At 35.3% G+C, this 21768-nt stretch overlaps 1 protein-coding gene across 2 annotated transcripts in view; it reads left to right on the top strand.

Annotated features, from left to right (window-relative positions):
- LMBRD2 (LMBR1 domain containing 2) overlaps positions 1-21768 on the top strand; it is a 56508-nt gene that overhangs the window by 21850 nt on the left and 12890 nt on the right. For both annotated transcript variants that reach the window (XM_078003862.1, NM_001266468.1), the window contains 7 exon segments: positions 1211-1378; positions 2127-2337; positions 13803-13877; positions 15042-15155; positions 15538-15721; positions 19729-19910; positions 21042-21175. In XM_078003862.1, the coding sequence (XP_077859988.1) occupies positions 1211-1378; positions 2127-2337; positions 13803-13877; positions 15042-15155; positions 15538-15721; positions 19729-19910; positions 21042-21175 (1068 nt within the window).

Here is a 21768-nt window from a genome sequence, read left to right as displayed (position 1 = left end):
AAGTGAATACACCCATACACCAGCACTCAGATGATGTTATAGAACATTAACAATGCCCTCAGAAGCCTCGCTCATGCTTCCCTGTGTAGTCGTCCCGCACTCCCCAGAGGTAACCATGATTCTGACTTCCATCACCATAGATTAGTTTTTGCCTGTTTATGAACTTTATAAGCATAGAATTATACACTGTCAACTTTTTCGCATCTCTCTTTGCTCACATATTTGGGAAATTCATCTATGCTGTGCTGTATGTATCAGTATTCTCTTATTTTCCATTTCTGTAAAATACCCCATTGTATGTATATGCCATAGTTTATCCTACCCAGCCAAACTTCTTAAATGAATTCTCTATATTTGATATCTCCACTTGCTCATTGTTTACTTATTTCTCAACCATAGTACTCTGCTTTCTATTCTCACTCCTCCACTCATACATACAGGTTTTTAATTTACTTCACCTCTTGGTGGCATTTGATTCTTTCTCTCCACTTTAACTTTCCTCTCCTAGTTCCTAACCCATATGCTCCTTGGTTTTCTTCCTTGCCCCACTATTGTTCTGTCTCAGTCTCTTTTGCTGGTCCATCCTCCTTCTGTTTTCTACGTCTCTCTTAAAAGTTGATATGAGATCTGTCTCAGTTCTTTCCTTCACATTCTCCATACTCATGCTTCCAGTTGAGTTTCTACTGATGTTATTTCAGTGCCGTTGATACAGTGATGACTCCGGAAGCTATCCATATTTTTAGTCCTCTCTCTTGAACCCTGAAGCTGGGTTTGTGTGCAGCTCCTCTTGGATGTCTCCTAAGTACTACTTCAAAGTCAGTATGCTGTCAACTGACCTTCTCCCTTTTTGCTTCTTACCACCATCACCACCCTTCCCCCTCCCAACTAGTTCCAATTTTGTTTCCCTTTTATCCTTTCTCCATGCTGAAGCCTTAGAAAACTAAAATTTGATCAAAAATGTTTTCTTTGAATGCAGTCCAGACTCTTTATAAAAGCTTTAAAGACCCATTTGCTTTCCCTAAAATTTTATGTTACAAAAATACTCAGTCATCTATTATAGTATATTAAGTATTCATGATTACTTATAAACATATTTATCAGTGAGAAGAACTATTCATTAAAATTGAGATTCCCATATTTCTGGCATTTTGAGATTATATAGACATATCAGTTGTTTGGGTTTTTAATCATATTTTTTCTATCCATCTAGGATTCTCTTACCTTTTATGCAGTCATATGCAAGATCAGGAGGGTTTTCCATCACTGGAAAGATCAAAACTGCACTAATTGAGAATGCAATCTACTATGGTACCTATTTGCTGATTTTTGGAGCATTTTTAATTTATGTAGCTGTAAACCCACATTTACATTTAGAATGGTAAGAAAAGTAGTCTTCTTAACATTGCTTTAATGTATGTTTGCATTTTTAAAAATTCATTTTTAACTTCATATGTGCCGGTAAAAAGACATTTCATTGAGAAATGTATTGTTACATATTTTATGGATTTCCCTAAAAGAATATGTGAATAATCCATATTACTAAGAAAGAAAATATGGAATGACATCTTTAAATATAGATTTTAGGCAAAAGATTAATGATTAGTCTAATGGCTATATATTAAAATTAATAACCCTTATGATTTTTGGATAGAATTTCAAAATTTTTATATGATAAAATAACTGGTTTTATTTTTCATTGTTTTTTGTTTTGATTATAATTTGAGGGCATATTTGTTCTTAATGTTATCTTGGATTTAGATATTTCAATAAAATTGAAATCTGTTTTATACTTATGATTTCTAACATATGTGAAGGTCTACATCTGAAAATTTAGAAATAGATCAGCAGTGCTAGGTCTCACTATTGTATTCCTGAGATTTGCTAGGTCAGCAACACAAGTTAATTTGAAACATTTTCAGGCTTCTTTTGTTCAATATAGAAAAGGAAATCACCTAATGAAAAATGTTTCCTCTAGGAAAATATATACATATTATTGCCATGAATTAATTCTAGATGCTAATTTTAACACAATAGAAACAGTGTCTCCTGTGTTAAAGTCTATTTATGCAGTCACATTTTATCTTTCCATTAAAATGTACATATTATCTGTTATTTCCCTTTCTTAGGAACCAGCTTCAGACAATTGGGATAGCTGCTGCAAATACATGGGGTCTGTTTCTTCTTGTGTTGTTGTTGGGTTATGGCTTGGTGGAAATTCCTCGATCCTACTGGAATGGAGCAAAAAGGGGTTATCTACTTATGAAAACGTATTTTAAGGCAGCCAAACTGATGACAGAGAAAGCAGATGCAGAAGAGAATTTAGAAGATGCCATGGAGGTAAGCAAGTTTGAACCTTATAAGCAATAGTCACTAAGGCATGTGTATCCCCTTTTAGTCACTTTTGGTTTGTTGTTGTTAGTGCATTGATGGGCTTCAGATTGCAAAACTGGTGTTGTGCAGTCCTTCAGGATGTCTCATCCAGGATGACTTTTTAGCAGTTCAGCCTCATGATGTGTCTTGTCCATCTTCTGTCTGACAGGGATTCATGGAAAATATATTCAGTAGTGCAGGGCTATGCCTATTATTTTGAGGTAACTTTTAGTAGTACCCTCTTTTATTTTCAAAAGTCTCCCAGATTAAATGATAAATTGTATGGTTACCCTAACATAATAGAAGTGAGAATAATGACCAGAGGACACTTATTTCTGAAAGGTTAACCTAAGGTAATACCACCAATTCTGGAAACCTCTTTAAAGAACAATTTGCATGGGAGTTTGTATTGATAAGTTTTGTTTCCTATCTGTAATCTTAATAAGACACTTCATTTTACTCGATGACTTAACCCAGTTTCACAAAGTTATTGAAAGTATACCTTTCAATACTGTACATAAAAATATATAACAAATTATAAAATTTTTCTGTGTTAAATAAAAATTTTGTTATGGATTTAAAAAGATTATTGTAGTCACCTCACAGTTTTGCTCACCAGGGAAAATATGCTACTCCGCTGATGATACTCTCCAAATTAAAACTCCTTTTGAAGGCTTTTCAGTCATGTTAAAATAAACTCCAAAATGTTATAATGCAGCCTACAGAAAAATAATTTGGCCTATGTTTAGCTCTCCAGCTGTATCCCAAACCTCTGTCTTCTCACACTGGTCATCTTTGGTTTCTCAAACTTGCTAATGGTGATGAAATAATAAACAATTCTATAGACTTAATATTTACCTAACACTCAACTTTGGTTCCTCAAACTTAGCAATGGTGATAATTATAGTAAACAATTATATAGACTTACTGTTTGCCTAAGAGGGACTTTCTAAGCACTATACATATATTTAATTCCCATGACTTTATGATAGAGGTTTTTGTAAATCCCCATTCTATAAATGAAGAATATGAGGCACAGAGAGATTAAGTAACTTTCTCATGTCTACATGGCTGGGAAGTGATAAGAACCAGGCAGTCTTGCCTCTAACAGGGACTGACAAACTTTTTCTGTAAAGGGCCAGATAGTAAATATTTTAGGCTTTGTGTGCAATATCGTTTCTATCACAACTACTCTGTCCTTGTAGGATGAAAGCAGCCATGGCCAGTAAATAAATGAATGAGTGTGGGTGTGTTCCAGTATGAGAACAAGTAGTGGACTGAATTGATCTTGCTTGATGACCCTGTGCTTAATCATTACACACATTGTCTTTCTTTTCTATCTTTGAGCATGCTATTCCCAAACTATTATAATGCTCTTTTCAGCACTCTCTTCAGCTAATTCCTATTTCATTTTCAGGTCTTAACATAAATGAGAATTCTTCAGGGAAGCTTTATTAGCTTCCTAGAACTGCTGTAACAAAACTACCACAAACTGGGTGGCTTAAACAATAGAAAATATTGGCTCACAGTTCTGGAGACTAACATTCAAGATTGAGGCATCTGCAGGGTTGGTTCCTTCTGAGGGCTCTAGGGAATATCTGTTCCATGTTTGTCTTCTAGCTTCTGGTGGTTTGCGATCTTTGGCATACCTTGACTTGTAGACCCCTGCCTTCATCTTCACATGGTGTTCTCCCTGTGTGCCTGTGTCCAAACTTCATTGTTTTGTAAGGACACCAGTTATATTGGATTAGAGTTCATCCCACTCCAGTATAACCTCATCTTAACTTAGCTAATTAAATCTGCAACAACCCTATTTCAAATAAGATCGCATGTTAAGATACTGGAGGTTAGGTCTCAGGGGACACAGTTCAACCCATAACATCTTCCCTGGTTGTCCAGACTCTTAAACACTCAGCAACCATTTTTTAAGTGAATGAATAAATGAACAAATGAATGTATACTGTGATTAGAAAATTTTATGTTGGCTTTGCAGCATTTATTCTCTACAGAACGTAAGAACTACAGCAGAAAATATTGATTTAAATGTAGGAGTGAGTCTATAAATAGTATTATTTAAATTGAAATGATTAAATTTCCTGTTATATTCAACATTCCTATGATGAATGTTATTACATCTTTTGAAAGAAGATAATTTATATTTGATAAATTTTACATTTATATTTGAAATTTTGAATTTTTTAAAAAAATTGAAATAGTTGAAAACTGATATTTCGATAAGATACTTACATTTGATAAAAGAAATTAATTTAAATTTAAATTTGATAGTATTCCATCCAAAAGTTGGTATTAAATTCAGTTGTTTCAGATTTGAGGAATTTGGATTTCACTAATTTATTCAACGTTCCTGCAAAAAAATAAACACAGGTATTATGTGAGTTATGGATTTTTCCCTAGACGAAACTTTGCTGTCTGAATAAAATAGATTTTGTTGTTGTTATTTTTAAATAGGAGCCCTCTGCTTAGACATAAGATGTGGAAAATTAAGGACCGGCATTGGTGACTTCTGTGCTATTTTAGTATAGTATTCTTAGGTTTTAAGCTGTGTAAGAAATTTTAGATAAGAAACCACTCTTTAAAAATGAATGTTTTGAAAATAGCAGTAGGTACACATAGACAGCAAGATAACTCTGAACCTCTTTCCATCAAAAACAATGCATGATTTCTCAGGTATGAATTTCTTTTTTGTTTGTTTTTCTGGGGTTTTAAAACATTTTTGTACATACTCATCACCTCAAGCATTTACTTTTCTTTATGTTACAAACAATCTGATTATTTTCATTTAGTTATTAAAATGTACAATTACATTATTGACTGTAGTCACCCTGTTCTATCAAACACTGGATATTATTCACTCTAGCTATATTTTTGTATCCATTACCATTCCCACTTCCCACCCTCCCTTCTACGCATAACCCCTCCCAGCCCCATAAATAAATGGGAACATGTGAAGTTTGTCTTTCTGTGCCTGACTTATTTCACTTAACATAGTGACCTCTAGCTCCACCCATATTATTGCAAATGACTGGATCTCATTCCGATTTAATGGCTGAATAGTCCTCTGTTGTGTATATGTACCACATTTTCTTTATCCATTCATATGTTGATGGACACTTAGGTTGCTTCTAAATCTTGGCTATTGTGAGTACTGCTGCAATAAACATAGGAGTACAGACATTTCTTTGATATAATGATTTTCTTGTTTTGGTTATATACCTAGCAGTGTAATTGCTGGAACACATAGTAGCTTTTTTTTTTTTTTTAATTTTTTTGAGGAGCCTGCAAACTGTTCTGCATAGTAGTTGTACTAATTTACATTACATTATTGCCTGTATTTTGGATAAAACCCATTTTAACCGGGGTGAGATGATATCTCATTGTAGCTTTGATTTACATCTTTTTGATGATTAGTGATTCAAAAATCAGTAGCATTTCTATATGTCAACAGCAAACAACCTGAAAAAGAAACCCCATTTACAATTGCTATAACACAAATAAAATATCAAGGAATTAGCCAAATAAGTGAAACATCTCTACAATGAAAACTCTAAAATGCCTGTTTTTGCCTGTTTGCCATTTATGTCTTTTTTTTTTTTTTGAGAAATTAAAATCTTTTGCCCATTTTTAATCAGATTATTACTTTTTTTTTTCTCGTGGAGTTGTTTGAATTCCTTATATATTGTGGTTATTAACCTCTTGTCAGAAAGATAGTTTACAAATACTTTCTCCTATTCTGTGGGTTATCGCTTCATTTTGTTGATAGTTTCCTTTGTGCAGAAGCTTTTTAACTTGAGTGATCCCATTTGTTCACTTTTGCTTTGATTGTCTGTGCTTATAGGTTATTACTGAAGAAATCTTTGCCCAGTCCAATATCCTGGAGAGTTTCTCCAATGTTTTCTTGTATTAGTTTCATAGTTTGAGTTCTTAGATTTAAGTCTTTAAATCATTTTGATTTGAGTTTTATATATGGGGAGATATCTGGTCTAGTTTCATTCTTCTGCATATATCCAGTTTTCCAGTTTTCCTGGCACCATTTATTGAAGAGACTATCCTTTCCTCATCGTATGTTCTTGGAGCCCTTGTCAAAAATGAGTTCACTGTAGATGTATGGATTTATTTTGGGGTTCTCTATTCTGTACCATTGGTCTGTTTTTATCCTAACACCATGCTGTTTTGCTTATAGCTTTATTATGTAGTTTAAAGTCAGATAATGTGATTCCTCCAGTTTTGCACTTTTTACTTAAAATAGCTTTGGCAGTTGAGGATCTTTTGTGGTTCCATATAAATTTTAGGATTGTTTTTTCTATTTCTGTTAAGAATGTCATTGATATTTTGATAGAGATTGCATTGAAATTGTAGATTGCTTTCAGTAGTATGGACATTTTAACAATATTGATTATTCCAATCCATGAAAATGGAATACCTTTTTATTTTTTTGTGTTCTCTTCAATTCTTTGCATCAGTGTTTTATAGTTTTCATTGTAGAGATCTTTCACTTATTTGGCTAATTCCTTGGTATTTTGTTTGTGTTATAGAGATTGTAAATGCGATTTCTTTTTCAGATTGTTTGTGGTTGACATATAGAAATGCTACTGATTTTTGAATGTTGATTTTGTGTACTGCAGCTTTACAGAATTTGTTTATCCCTTCTAATAGTTTTTTGGTGGAGTTTTTAGGTTTTTCCAAATGTAAGATTTATCACCTGAAAACAAGGATAATTTGACTTCTTTCTTTCCAAGTTTGATGCCTTTTATATCTTTCTCTTGTCTGATTGCTTTACTTAGGACTTCCAGTACTATACTGAATAACAGTAGTGAAAGTGGGCATCCTTGTCTTGTTCTAGATCTTAAAGGAAAGGCTTTCAGTTTTTCCCCATTCAGTATGATACTAGCTGTGGGTCTGTCATATATGACTTTTATAGTGTTGAGGTATGTTCCCTGTATATTCAGGGATTTTTTTGCGGTTTTTATCATAAAGGGATGTTGAATTTTGTCAGTGCTTTCTCAGCATCAATAGAAATGCTTATATGGTTTTTTTTCTTCACTCTATTAATATGATATATCACATTGATTGATTTCCGTATGTCAAACCATTCTTGCATTCCTGGTATAAATCTGAATTGATCAGATGGATGACCTTTTCAACGTGTTCTTGAATTTGTTTTGCTAGTGTTTTGTTGAGGATTTTTTCATGAGTGTCCATTGGGGATATTGGCCTGCAGTTTTCTTTTTTTGATGTGTCTGTTTCTGATTTTGGAATCAGGGCAATACTGGCCTCATAGATTGAGTTTCGAAGTATCCCTCCTCCTCTGTTTGCCAGAATAGTTTGAGTAGGATTTGTGTTCTTTAAATGCTTGGTAAAATTCAGCAGTGAAACCATTGGGTCTTGGGCTTTTCTTTGCTGGAAGACTTTTTATTACAACTGTGATTTTATTACTTGTTGATCTGTTCAGGTTTTGGATTTCTTTCATGGTTTGATCTTGGTAAGTTGCATGTGTCTAGGAATTTGTCCATTTCTTCTAGGTTTTCCAATTTATTGGCATATAGTTGCTCATTAGAAGTCTCTAATTATCCTTTGAATTTCTGCAGTATCAGTTGTAATGTCTTTTTATCAATACAGCCACTCTGTGTCTTTAGATTGAAGAGTTTAGTTCATTTACATTCAGTGTTATTACTGATAAGTGAGGACTTACTCCTGCCATTCTGTTGTTTTCTGGTTGTTTCGTGATATTCTCTTCTTTCCTTCCTTCCTGTCTTCCTTTTTGTGAAGGTGATTTTCTCTGGTGGTATGTTTTAACTTCTTGCTTCTTATTTTGTGTGTATCTGTTGTATGCTTTTTGGTTTGAGGTTACTTGAGGCTTGTGAGTAATATCTTATAGCCTGTTATTTTAAACTGATGACAGCTTGACATTGATTGCAAAAATAAACACAGAAAACTAATAAAAACTAGATTTCACTTCCTCCCTCTACTTTTAACTTTTTTTATGTTTATGTATTATTATACTATCTGTGTCTTAAAAAGTTGTCATAGTTATTTTTCATTGGTTTGTCTCAAGATATGAGTAGTTTTCACACCACAGTTATAGTGTTAATAATATTCTTTGTTTTTCTGTGTACTTGCTATTACCAATGAGTTTTGTACCGTCAGATGATTTTTATTGCTCATTGATGTCCTTTTCTTTCAGACTGAAGAACTCCCTTTAACATTTATTATAGAACAGGACTGGTATGGATGAATTCGCTTAGCTTTTGTTTGTCTGAAAACGTTTATTTCTCTTTCATGTTTGAAGAATATTTTCACTGGATATGTTATTCTAGGATAAGTTGTTTTTTGTTTTTTGTTTTCTGTCAACATTTAAAATATATCCTGTCACTCTCCTGACCTGTAAGGTTTCCACTGAGAAGCCTATTGCCAGATGTATTGGAGCTTCATTATGTGTTATTTGTTTCTCTTCTCCTGCTGCTTTTAGGATCCTTTCTTTATCCTTGACCTTAGAGAGTTTGATTATTAAATATCTTGAGATAGTCTTATTTGGGATAAATCTGCTTGGTGTTCTATAATCTTCTTGTGCTTGAATATTGATATCTTTAGGTTTGGGATGTTCTCTATTATTATCACTTTGAATAAACTTTCTACCCTTATCTCTCACTCTACCTCCTCTTTAAGGCCAGTATCTTTTAAATTTGGCCTTTTGAGGCTATTTTCTAGATTTTATAGACATTTGTCATTTCTTTTTTGTTATTTTTGTCTCCTCTAACCGTATTTTCAAATAGCCAAATTTTCAAGTGTCTTCTAGCTCACTGATTCTTTCTTCTGCATGATCAATTCTGCTGTTAAGATACTCTCATGCATTCTTCAATATGTCAATGCATTTTTCAACTCCAGAATTTCTGCTTGATTATTTTTAATTCTTTCAACAGCTTTGTTAAATTTACCTGATAGGATTCTGAATTCCTTCTCTGGGTTACCTTGAATTTTGTTGAGTTTCCTTGAAACAGCTATCTTGAATTCTGTGTCTGAAAGGGCACATATCTCTGTGTCTTCAGGATTGGCCCCTGGTGCCTTGTTATCTATTTTATTTAATTTCTTTGAGGCAGGGTCTCACTGTGTTGTTCAGGCTGGCATGATTGTGGCTCACTGTAGTCTCCACCTCCTGGGCTCAAGTCATCCTCTCACATCAGCCGTCCAAGTAGCTGGTGGCTGGTACTACAGGCACAAACCACCACACACAGCTAATTTTTGTATTTTTGTAGAGACAGCATTTCACTGTTGCCCAGGCTGTTCTCAAACTCCTGAGCTCAAGTGACATCCAGCCTCAGCCTCCCAAAGTGCTAGGATTATAGGAGTGAGCCACTGTGCTCGGCCCTGGTGCCTTATTTAGTTCGTTTGGTGAGGTCATGTTTTTCTGGATGGTCTTGATTCTTGTGAATGTTCATCGGTGTCCAGACATTGAAAAATTAGGTATTCTTTATAGTGTTTGCAGTGTGGGCTTATTTGTAGCCATCCTTCTTGGAAAAGCTTTCCAGGTATTTGAAGGGACTTGGGTATTGTAATCTAAGTTTTTGGTCACTGCAGCTGTATCTATATTAGGGGACACCAGAAACCCCATAATGCTGTGGTTCTTGCAGACTTGTAGATGTGTGCCACCTTGGTGGTCTTGGATAAGATCTGGAAGAATTCTCTGGAGCATCAGGCAGAGACTCTTGTTCCCTTCCCTTGCTTTCTCCCGAACAACTGGAGTCTCTCTCTTTGTCCTGAGCTTCCTGGAGGTGGGAGAGGGGTGTCACAAGCACCCCTGTGGCCACCATCACTGGGACTGCACTGGGTCAGACCTGAAGTTATGGTACTGCATCTTGCCCAAGGCCCACGGTAACCACTGCCTAGCTACCGTCTATGTTTGCTCAAGGCCCTGGTCCTCTACAGTCAGCAGGTGGCAAAGCCCACCCAGCTTTTGTTCTTCCCTTCAGAGTGGCAAATTCTCCCTGAGTTGGGGTGTGTCCAGAGATGCCATCTGGGAGCCAGAGCCTGGAGCCAGAAACTATAGGAATCTACCTGTGGCTAAACTGGCACCCAAGCCACAAGACAAAGTCCTTCAAGGCCCAAGATCTCTTCAGTCAGCTTGTGGTGAATGCTGCCATGCCTGGGACTTTCCCTTCAGGGCACTGGACTCCTGTCTGGCCCAGCGAAGGTTCAACAATGCTGTCTAAGAGCCAAGTCCTGCAATCTGGGGCCCCAAGAGCCCACTTAGTACTATACCCAACAGTGGCTGAGGTTGTACCTTGTTTTTTGGTTTTTATGAAGGCACTTTTTTGTGTGGATAGTTGCTTAATTTGGTGTTCCTGTGAGGAGGACAATCAGTGGAGAATTCTGTTCAGCCATCTTGCTCCACCTCCTGTGTATGAATTTCTGTGGCCATATACTTCAAGGTATTTTGGGATTCTTTCTGCTTTTCTGAATATCTGGAAACTTATAAACTGAGGAGAAACGTATTTATCATTTAAAAAATACTATCTTCCTGCCATGTTAAGTGCTATGCAGAACTGGCCGGAATAGAAATTCCTATTCTACTGACTTTCTAGAGTAGAAAATTGGACAGAGTCCCTTACAGTATGTGGTAAATGTGGCATGAATGATAAAAAGAAAATGCTCTAGTATGGCGAGGTTATCACTACTGAATAACAGTCAAGAGGACGTGAAGGATAGCCTGGGCCTTGCAGAATGGGTAGAATTTTGATAGCTGATAACATTCCAGGCAGATATCAGGAAGTTTTAAAACCAAATTAATTTGAGCATGAAGTTTACATTGGAAAGATAAAGCTATATCTTGGCTTTGAATGCCATACTGAGAAGTCTAGTCATTTGACAGATAACAAAATTCAAACACTTTATTGGTAAATATTTTTTCAGCTATCCATTTAATCTCCCAAATGTAGTTAGTTTTATAAAAACTGTTTGGTATTTTTATGATATGTTTCTCTCTGAAACTGATATATGCATTTGTGTGTCTATTACCTTTCTTTGAAGCATTAATAAAACTTACAAACTATGTCAAATCATTCAAAAGGTATTTGCTAGATGGCCTAAAAGGTCACCTCTACCTTTTGTCATTTTTCTAGGTAGAGAATTTTAGGGAGGGAGAAACAGCTACTTATTTCCACTGAAAACTGCCTGTTAGCCTTCCTTCATGAATGTTGTCTAACCTGCTTAAAAAAGAATTTGATGAGACACAGTAATGAAAGAGCTCAAAGTTACATTGTTTTGTATAAAGAAAGCAAACAGTATATTTCACATACTTTCCATGCTTTATTAAAATTATGAACTTTTGAAGGAAGCCTAAATTTATAACAGATATAGCAAATGTTAATTGTTTCAGTACTTGTTTTTTAATATGGCTAAGTAAAGAAAAAAACATGATATTTCACATGTAATATATAAACAAATTATATAGTTCATATTCAAAGTATGATAAATTTGTGCTAACAAGTCAAGAAACTTTAAGGCAGCTTAGTAATGGAAAATAGATGTAATGATGCTTCCAGGTGACCTCTTAAAAACCCGAGTCTTATCTTGTCACTGTCATGTGTAGGCCTCACACATTAACCTCAAAATAAACCATGATTAAGGGCTTCTAGGATCACTTTGATCTTGCTCTTTCAGCCTGATCCAGTGCTATGCAGACCCTTAATCTCCCTTTCCCTATAATCACACTGGACTTTTTTCAGTCCCTTCAAGTAATGTGCTCACTTAGGCCTGGAGGCCTTTGTGTGTCCCATCCCTTTCTCTCAGCCAGGAATATTCTAGTCTCTCCCTTTGGTTGACTGACTTCTATATATTTGTTTCATCTCATTTTAAATAATCAGCTAATCAGAAAGTCTCCCACTCTACATTCTCCCCTCTCAGAGCACCTCGTAATTTTCTCTGACTGTAGTTTCCACATCATTTTTATTTATGTTTGTTTTTCTCATTAAGCTAAATTCCTTAACAGGAATAGTGTCTACTGGTACAGATTATTTATAAAGTATACATATTCTAAACTTCAATAGTTGTGAAATTACCTTTAAATAGATTGTATCACTTTTTACTGTGTATAGGAGGGCCTGTTTTCCCACAGTCTTACCTCTTTACATAATGTCAATTTTGAAAAAAAACTTATTTTTAAAATCTGTAACTGTTTTTAGTGAGCTCAAATATCTTTTTAGACATTTATTGGCCAATGGCATTTTTTCTGTGTTCCCATTTTTCTGTTGATTTGTAAGAGCTCATCACATATTAAGGATGAGTCTTTGTCATATAAATTATAAATATTTTTTCACAATTTTGTCTATGTGCTAGATGGCTTCTCTGCCTTGAGTTTTATATCCCTAAAAACCCTTCTCTACTCTGTGCCCCAGAATGTTCTTCTAAATATCCTGCTCAGTTCTCTTATGCTTTCCAGGCTGTGAACATGCTATTTCACCTGACTAAAACAGTGGTTTCAGCTTCTTAAAAATTTCATGAATATTATAGAATATTGTGATTCCTTAGGAACTACTGGTTCTAAAGAGTCTTCTCTTTAACCCTTTTATGCCTTTTATAATCAGAATTGCTTATTTATCGCATTACTGGACTGAAATTTTAAGACTGACAATTCCTTGTCTTCTCTCCCTGCCCTCTATAGGGATTATGGGGTCCTTACACCTAGCACAGTCCTGGCAAATAGTGTGCTGTTTTGTTTGTTTTTAAATTATTCTATTTTTACATTTTTATTTATTTATTTAGAGACCAGGTTATGAGACTGGCTAATGTTTGTATTTTTGGTAGAGACGGGGTTTCACCATATTGCCAAAACTGGTCTTAAACTCTGGGACTCAAGTGATCTACCTGCCTTAGCCTCCCAAAGTGCTGGCATTGCAGGCCTGAGCCACTGTGCCCCGCCAGCAGATAGTGTGCTCCTCACAAGCAAGTATGGAGTTAATTAACCATGACTGCTCTAGAGTACTCTTATAGGAAGGACCTGGCACTTTGTGACATTTGTAGCCTTTTTTGCTTCCTCTGATTTTTCACTATATTTTAGATAATGAGATAATTGATCTTGATGAGTAAGCCAGAGGAATATAGCCCTGTTCTTTTAGGACCACAAAGTTTGTCTGATCTTTTGTGGACTTTTAAATAATGCTTATTCTTTTTTGTGCACCAAGTAATGAAGTGATGAGAGAGTGAATCTAAAAAGTAAGGAAAAGTTCAGGGTATGGAAATGGCTATTCAGTGACTTTGTATTTTTACTTGTGTTCTTAAGAACCTTTATTCATGTAATGCAAAGTAATTTGTGTTGAAGTTGAACTTGTGAGAAAATATATAGTACTTAATGCATTCTCATTTGGAATATGTGATCTGTAGAAATCAAAATATGTTTATTTATTTTACTGTTTTTATAGGAGGTTCGTAAAGTGAATGAAAGCATCAAATATAATCACCCATTGAGAAAATGTGTTGATACAATACTTAAAAAGGTAATGAAATCATTTTATCTGTTTCCTTTTGAAATACACACTTATATATTATACCAAAAGTACCAGAAAAGTATGAAAACAGCCTATAGCTGAGGTCTTAAACTCATTTTCATGGAAATATTAACCAAATACCATTTGTACTTGGAATTTTATTTTAATTACTGCAAGTTTAACACTAATTATTGGCAGTACTTTCTGTTGAAATATGGAGATAGAGGTTGACTAATATATAAGGATTGTCATGACAATGATGGAAATAAACCTTTAAACTGTCATTGTATATGTTCACTAAAGGCACATCTCCTGTAAAAATAAACTAAAGCCTCAGTAATATCTTACAATCAGCTACCTACACGTTATTTTACAAATATTTTCATTAATATATTCATGACATATATCATAAAATGAGTGATGTTAGCATAGGTATTTAGTAAACCATATAGTTAAGGTTTTGATGCATTAGTATTGAATTAGGGGTATTTATATACTTCCAAAAATGGTTATTTGCAGTTCCCCAACTGTCTTCTAAACCCACAGAATGATAGAAATATTTATTTTCCTATATTTTAAATCTGTTATACTGATTCTTGCCTAGTGTTCTGTTTGGCTAAGATAATATTCATTGGAATCACTTTTCTAACTATTTATCTCACATTTGCTACTTTTTGAGAACTACTAAGAGAGGTTAACTAAGTTGCCCAAGTTCATATAGGTAATAAATGAATAGTAGTATAGAAGATGACTTTAAATTCATGTATTTATTTCTCTGTGCTATGCCTTTCAAAAATTCAGCATCTTGGATTTGTCATGATTTTGCTTCATTCTTTAGCTAGAAAAATAATTTATCCTACTTAGAATAATCCTCTCAAATACTAGTTGCTTCCTGTAGGTAAGTTCCCCTGCCTATAGCCATCTATATCTATCTAGTATATATGAACACAAAGATTAATATTATAGAGGTGAGAAGAAACTCAGTACACCTTTTAAGACATTTTCAAGAAAATATCAGCAGATGAAGTCTAACTAGAGATGACAATAAAGTAGGAAGATGTTTTTGAAAAAATTAGAACTGCTCAAGAATGAAAGATTTTTAATAAAAATAAATTTTTATCTTTTTACAATTAAGATTTTTAAAAGTCTACTTTTTTTTTTTTTTTTTTTTAGTGCCCTACAGAGTATCAGGAAAAAATGGGGAGAAACATGGATGATTATGAAGATTTTGATGAAAAGCATAATATTTACCCAAGTGAAAAAAGTCTGGTAAAACTGCATAAACAGGTAACTTTGTTAATTGTAAGTATTTTACTTAATGATGATTTTAATTAGACTTATAATCATTGCTCATATAAAAGGAATGTTTAGTGAATGTGTATTGAAACTTCCTTTCATCCTGTCCTTATTATTCTTTGAAATATTTTATCTCTGTGTATACCAGCAGGGGTACTATTGGCATTTGAGGAGGGAGAATTCTTCACTGAGCATAACTGTTATATTATATAAAACTGTTACATCATTTTAGAACCTTAATATTCTCAGCCTGACCCAGTAAATGCGCTAGCACTTTCCCGTTGTTGTGACAATCAAAACATGCTCCCTAGTGGAGAACTGAACCACTGTTGGATCAGAACACTGCCAGGTCTACCCCCATTCTCTTTTTTAGGTGATTTATTCAGTTCAGAGACACCGTCGAACTCAAGTACAATGGCAGATTCTTTTGGAACAAGCATTTTATCTAGAAGATGTAGCAAAAAATGAAACTAGTGCTACTCGTCAGTTTGTTCACACCTTTCAATCGCCAGAGCCAGAAAATCGATTTATCCAATATTTTTATAATCCTACATTTGGTATGTAATTTAATATAAATTTCAAACTGTAATGATGAAAAGTTGTCTGTAGAAAAAAATTATGTGTTTTCACCAATGCAAAATTTTGTACCATGTGATATTAAGTATCTGGTAACATTTCCCCAAAATAACTGTTTTACTTATCATACAACATATAATCATTAGTTTCCACTGTTACTTCACAAATAATAAAAATTCTATAAAAAAATGTATACATCAAGCATATTTTGTATAATGCATAATGTATACAATTATGTATTGCTTAATGACTGGGATTACTCTGAGAAATGTGTTGTTAGGCAATTTCATCATTGCATGTGCATCATAGGGTACATACGAAACCTAGACGGTATAGCCCACTACACATTTAGGCAATATGGTATGGCTTATTACTTCTAGGCTACAAACCTATACAGTATGTCACTGTACTGAATAATGTAGGCAGTTGTAGCACAGTGGTAAGTATTTGTGTATATAAACATAGAAAAGATAATAGTAAAAATGCAGTATTGTAATTTTATGGGATCACCATTGTATATGCAGTCCATCATTGACTGGAATGTTCTTATGTGACACATGACTGTACTTAAAATAGTTAGAATTGTAAGTAATTTTACATCACAAGCTTGAGTCTCTTCTTCAGTCTTGACATACTACTGAAATATTCCCCTAAATAGTCCTCTTTGATTATTTACATTTATTAGTCTTATTATAAAACCTATACTCTGTAGTTATCATTTTTCTCCTTTTTGATAATTTATGGCAGTCCCTTCAAGTGTTGTCAAATTTAGTGTGAAGAAACTTAATGCAAGTACAAAAGTGTCACAGTATTAAAACTTCTATTTACCTTATTTATTCAAATAAATGGTTATATTCACTTGATTCTCCTTTGCATGTTTGGTTTTCAGTATGAAGACTTAATGGCTATAACAAACATCTCAGAAAACTTTAACAAAAATGCTTCGTAATTAAATGAAGGAATGATGTGGTATCTGTTTTCATTCATTCAACAAATATTTGGGTACATTAGTGCTATGTATTGTTGGGTGCTTGGTAGCTTGGTACATATCAATTTAAAAAGACAGAAATTCCTACCCTTGTGGAGTGAGGAAAACAGACAATAAACATATAAAGGTGTAAAGATGCTGAATAGGCAGTTGATTATAGAAATTGAAATTCAAGGGAGAAGTCTGAACTACAGATATGAATTAGAGTACCATCAATGTATAGTGAACCATGGGGTCAGGGTAAAATCAATAAAGAAGTATTGAGATAGAGAAAAGAGAAAAGTCTGAGGACCAAGTCTGAGGCACTCCAGAATTTAGAGATTAGGTGGATGAGAAGTAACCGGCAGAAAAGATTAGAAAAGGAGGGGCCAGTGAGACAGGAAAATTAGGACAATGAAGTGTTTTGAGGAAGAGAGTATATAAAGTACCTTTTCAAATGTTGCACATAGATTAAGGATCATAAATATTAAGACTTCACCATTGGATTTTAAAGAAGTGAGGGGAGAGGATAAAGAAACCTGACTGAAATTTAAAAGAAATAGGAAGAGGAGCAATTGGAGACAGACTAGAAAACTCTTAACAATGTTTTCCTTATAAAAGGGAACAGAGGAAAGGGGTAGTAGCTGACAGAGGATTGGGGGCATAGTCAAGAGAAATTATCACATGTAATTAGTAAATGATATAATAGAATTTGAGGCCAGGCACGGTGGTTCACACCTGTAATCCCAGCACTCTGGGAGGCCGAGGCGGGCAGATCACAAGGTCAAGAGATTGAGACCATCCTGGCCAACATGGTGAAAACCCTTCTCTACTAAAAATACGAAAATTAGCTGGGCGTGGTGGCACATGCCTGTAGTCCCAGCTACTTGGGAGGCTGAGGCAGGAGAATCGCTTGAACCCGGGAGGCGGAGGTTGCAGTGAGCCGAGATTGTGCCACTGCACTCCAGTCTGGCAACAGAGTGAGACTTGGTCTCAAATAAAAGAAAAAAAAAAAAGAGATGAGGTAAGAAATAGTGAACAATGAAGAGAATGGTGGAGGTAAGGCACAGATGTAACTAGCTGAGAAGTTGTAGTGGTAGAAACTTGGGAAAATTCTCCTCTGATCGCTTTGTTTTCTCAATGAAATGTGGAGAGTAAGTATAGAAGAGGAGATTTTAGAGATTTGAGGAGGGAAGAGAAGGTGCAAAATAGTTACCTAGCAGAGTGGGCATCGGAGAAGATTGGCAAATTATAGTAGGCTAGCGAGACAGTACTGAGGACCCACTTGAAGCTAGTGATTAAGAATTTAAAGTGAGGCCAGTCAACGAGGTTGGGTGTCTTTCTCCTGCAGTGTGCAGCTGTGTGGATGCAGGCTCAGAGTAGCCAGGGAGTTGGATTTAACTAGGTGTGGTTTAGCTTAACAGGTACAGTGGAGCAAAATGGGGCAAAGTAAGTGTGATACTGTCCTCAAAGACTGGAATCTGAGCTGCATGAGGAAGGAAGGGCATCAAAGTGTTAAATAACAGTAGAAATGTGATAGAATAAATTGATTTTTCGTCCAGCTATGGCCAGTCAGTGGAGTTGAAATACTGTACTAGATGAAGGTATTGTTTGGAGACAAGGATGCTGGAATGCGATTATATGGAAGGGCTGGAGATGCTGATAATAAAAGGTTTAAGCATCACTGTAGCAACAAGTAATTGAGGTAGGATGGAGGGAAAGTTCATTAGAGAGGAGGTCAAGGAAATGAGAGACAAGGGTATTGAAAGGGGAATCATTTATGTGGGTATTGAAATCACTAGGAATTATGATAAGAGGAAAGTTGTAAAGAATTACAGTGAACCAGAAGCTCAACTATTCAATAAATGAAGTAAAAATACAGCTTTTTAATTTATTGAGCTTTCTTTTTTAAATTTTTCTTTATACCTAAATTCAGACTTAAAACCAAAATGGTGCTGAGTGTGGTGGCTTACACCTATAATCCTAACACTTTGGGAGGCTAAGGTGGGTGGATCACGAGGTCAGGAGATCGAGACCATCCTGCCTAACACAGTGAAACACCATCTCTACTAAAAATACAAAAAATTAGCTGGACGTGATAGCACGCATCTAATAAAAATACAAAAAATTAGCTGGGCGTGGTGGCACTCGCCTGTAGTTCCAGCTATTTGGGAGGCTGAAGCAGGAGAATTGCTTGAACCCTGGAGTCAGAGGTTGCAGTGAGCCGAGATCACACCACTGCACTCCAGCCTGGGCAACAGAGCAAGACTCTGTCTCAAAACAAAATAAGATAAAACAAAACAGTACAAAATATTCCCATATACCCTTCAACTAGGCTCTCCAATGTTAACATTTTGCCATATTGATTTGCTTTATCTGTATGTATTTTTTCTTACTATTTTAGAGTTGTATCCAGACATGGTGCCTCCTTGTTCCTAAATGTTTCTGTGTATACTTTCTAAAAATAAAGATATTTTCTTATATAGGCAAATACAGCCATCAAAATAAAAAATTAATATTTATACTGTACTATTATTTACAGACCTTATTCAGATTTTGCTATAATTATCCCAATAATATTTTTTGTAAAAAATCCCAGATCATGCATCGCATTCAGTTGTTATGTCTCCTTAGTTTCCTCTCATCTGACACAGTTTCTCAGTCTTTGTGTTTTATGATATATCAGAAAATGTTTTTGGGGGTATAGGCCAGTTTTTTGTTGAATGTCCCTGAATTTGATGTTTCTTTAAAATTAGATGCAGGTTCTGCATTTTTCGTAAGAATACCACAGCAGCAATGTCATGTTCCTATCAGTACATCACAACAGGAGGCACACGATGTCAGTTTGTCCCATCATGGGTGATCATCTGGTTAGGGTGGTATCTGCCTGGTTTCTCTGCCATTAAATTGTTGTTTTTCTCTTTGAAATTAAGTATCTTATTGGGAGATATTTTGAAACAATGTAAATACCCCATTACTCTTTTATAGTTTTCCTAATCATTTTTTTCTTTTATCTTCTAGAATGGTACTGGGAATGTCTTTTGCGACCATGGTTTTACAAGATACTTGCTGTGGTTCTGTCCATCTTCTCCGTGATTGTTGTGTGGTCAGAGTGCACATTCTTTAGCACTACTCCTGTCTTATCCCTCTTTGCGGTCTTCATACAGCTGGCAGAAAAAACATATAATTATATTTATATCGAGGTCAGTTTATTTTGTGTCTGTCGTAAATAGATGTCACTTCGTAGTATAATCCTTAACTATTTCCTCCATGTATTTCTTCTAGTAAAAATGAAAGCCTTGAAGTTTTCTGCAGTGTTGTTATTCATACTTCCAGAAATGTGCTTCATTATTTTACCCACGCTATAGAAACTAATAACTCTTTGGATGAAAAGTTGCAAGGTAGTGCAAAAATCTGAGAATCTTTTTTTTTTTTTTTTTTTTTTTTTGGAGGCAGAATGTTGCTCTGTCACCCAAGTTGGAGTGTGGTGGCGTGAACATGGCTCACTGCAGCCTCGATTTGCCAGGCTCAAGAGATCCTCTCACTTTAGCCTCCCAAGTAGCTGGGCCTACAGCCATGCACCACCATCCCCTGCTAATTTTTGTATTTTTTTGTAGAGTCAGGGTTTGCCATGTTGCCCAGGCTGGTCTGGAACTCTTGCACTCAAGTGATCCTCCTGCTTCAGCCTCCCAAATTGCTGGGATTATAGACGTGAACCATCACACTTGGCCCTGGGAATACTTTGATTATATTTATGCCAGTAAAGCTACCTAACTTGTAGTCCTCATGTGAGGAGTTGCCAAGGGAATAGGAAAACGTGCTCACATTAGAAGGTAGATTCGAAACTTTTGGATCTAGGATGTTAAACAGTTTGAAATGTAGGTTTTTTCATAATCTTAATGGGTGATTTAAAAATTCTCTATTACTGTATTTCAATTATAGAGCATCAATAAATGTTAGAAATGGAGGCTAGACTGGGCATGGTGGCTGTAATCCCAGCTTTTTGGGAGGCAGAGGCGGGTGGATGTTTGAGACCAGCATGGCAAACATGGTGAAACTCTGTCTCTACTAAAAATACAAAAATTAGCCGGGCATGGTGGCACATGCCTGTAATCCCAGCTACTCAGGAGGCTGAGGCAGGAAAATCACTTGAACCCAGAAGGTAGAGGTTTCAGTGAGCCGAGTTTGCACCACTGCACTCCAGCCTGGGCTACAGGGCCGAGACTCCGTCTCAAAAAAAAAGAAAAAAAAAAAATGAAGGATAATGCTTGTAATTGTTAAGTGCTAAAGTCTGTTTGTTTTAAACAAACTGCTTTGTTTTTGTTTTTTTCCAGATTGCTTGCTTCCTTTCCATCTTCTTCCTGAGTATCTGTGTTTATTCTACTGTGTTCAGGATTCGTGTATTTAACTATTATTACTTGGCTTCACATCACCAGACTGATGCTTATAGCCTTCTTTTCAGTGGCATGTAAGTCGGATTATGTTTAGAAACAAGAGAAATGTCATCAATGAGTGTATTCTTACAGATCTTTTATTTTTGCTTACAGGTGTTCCGCTAACATCTATATTTCTATCAGCTAATTGATTAGGTTTAAAGATTAAATAGATGTTTGTTGATTGCCAGCTAACTCCTGCTTGAGTTTTAAGGTTAAAGTAGGTGTGCTGGGTTAGGCTAGAAGGCAGAAGAAACATACTTAGTGAGCCTGGATTTACCAACCAGAGATTAGCAAGTAGTAGAAACAATGGAGAGTTTAGAGACTAAGTCAGACCTAGCTGGTGTCCTAAGATTCAGTGGTCTGTCACTGAGTTGAGGAGGACTGAGAAAACCAACAAGAACAATTTTCCTGAGGAATTTAGAGAAGATTTAGAGAGATATCTTCAAGTTGGGTGAGATTGTACAATCTATTAGTTGTTCTTATTGTTAAATGAGGTATTTATAAAGGATGAACTTAGATAATTTTGTAGAGGAGTTGACATCTAAAGTATTTTTAAGCATCTTTTTTGTTGTTTTTCAAATAATTATGGACTCACAGGAAGTTGCAAATATAGTACAAAAAGTCC

This window comes from Macaca mulatta, chromosome 6, assembly GCF_049350105.2.
Source record: "Macaca mulatta isolate MMU2019108-1 chromosome 6, T2T-MMU8v2.0, whole genome shotgun sequence".
Classification (NCBI taxonomy): Eukaryota; Metazoa; Chordata; class Mammalia; order Primates; family Cercopithecidae; genus Macaca; species Macaca mulatta.
The sequence above is the reverse complement of the archived record's forward strand: the minus strand, read 5'-3'. Positions and strand labels throughout refer to the sequence as shown.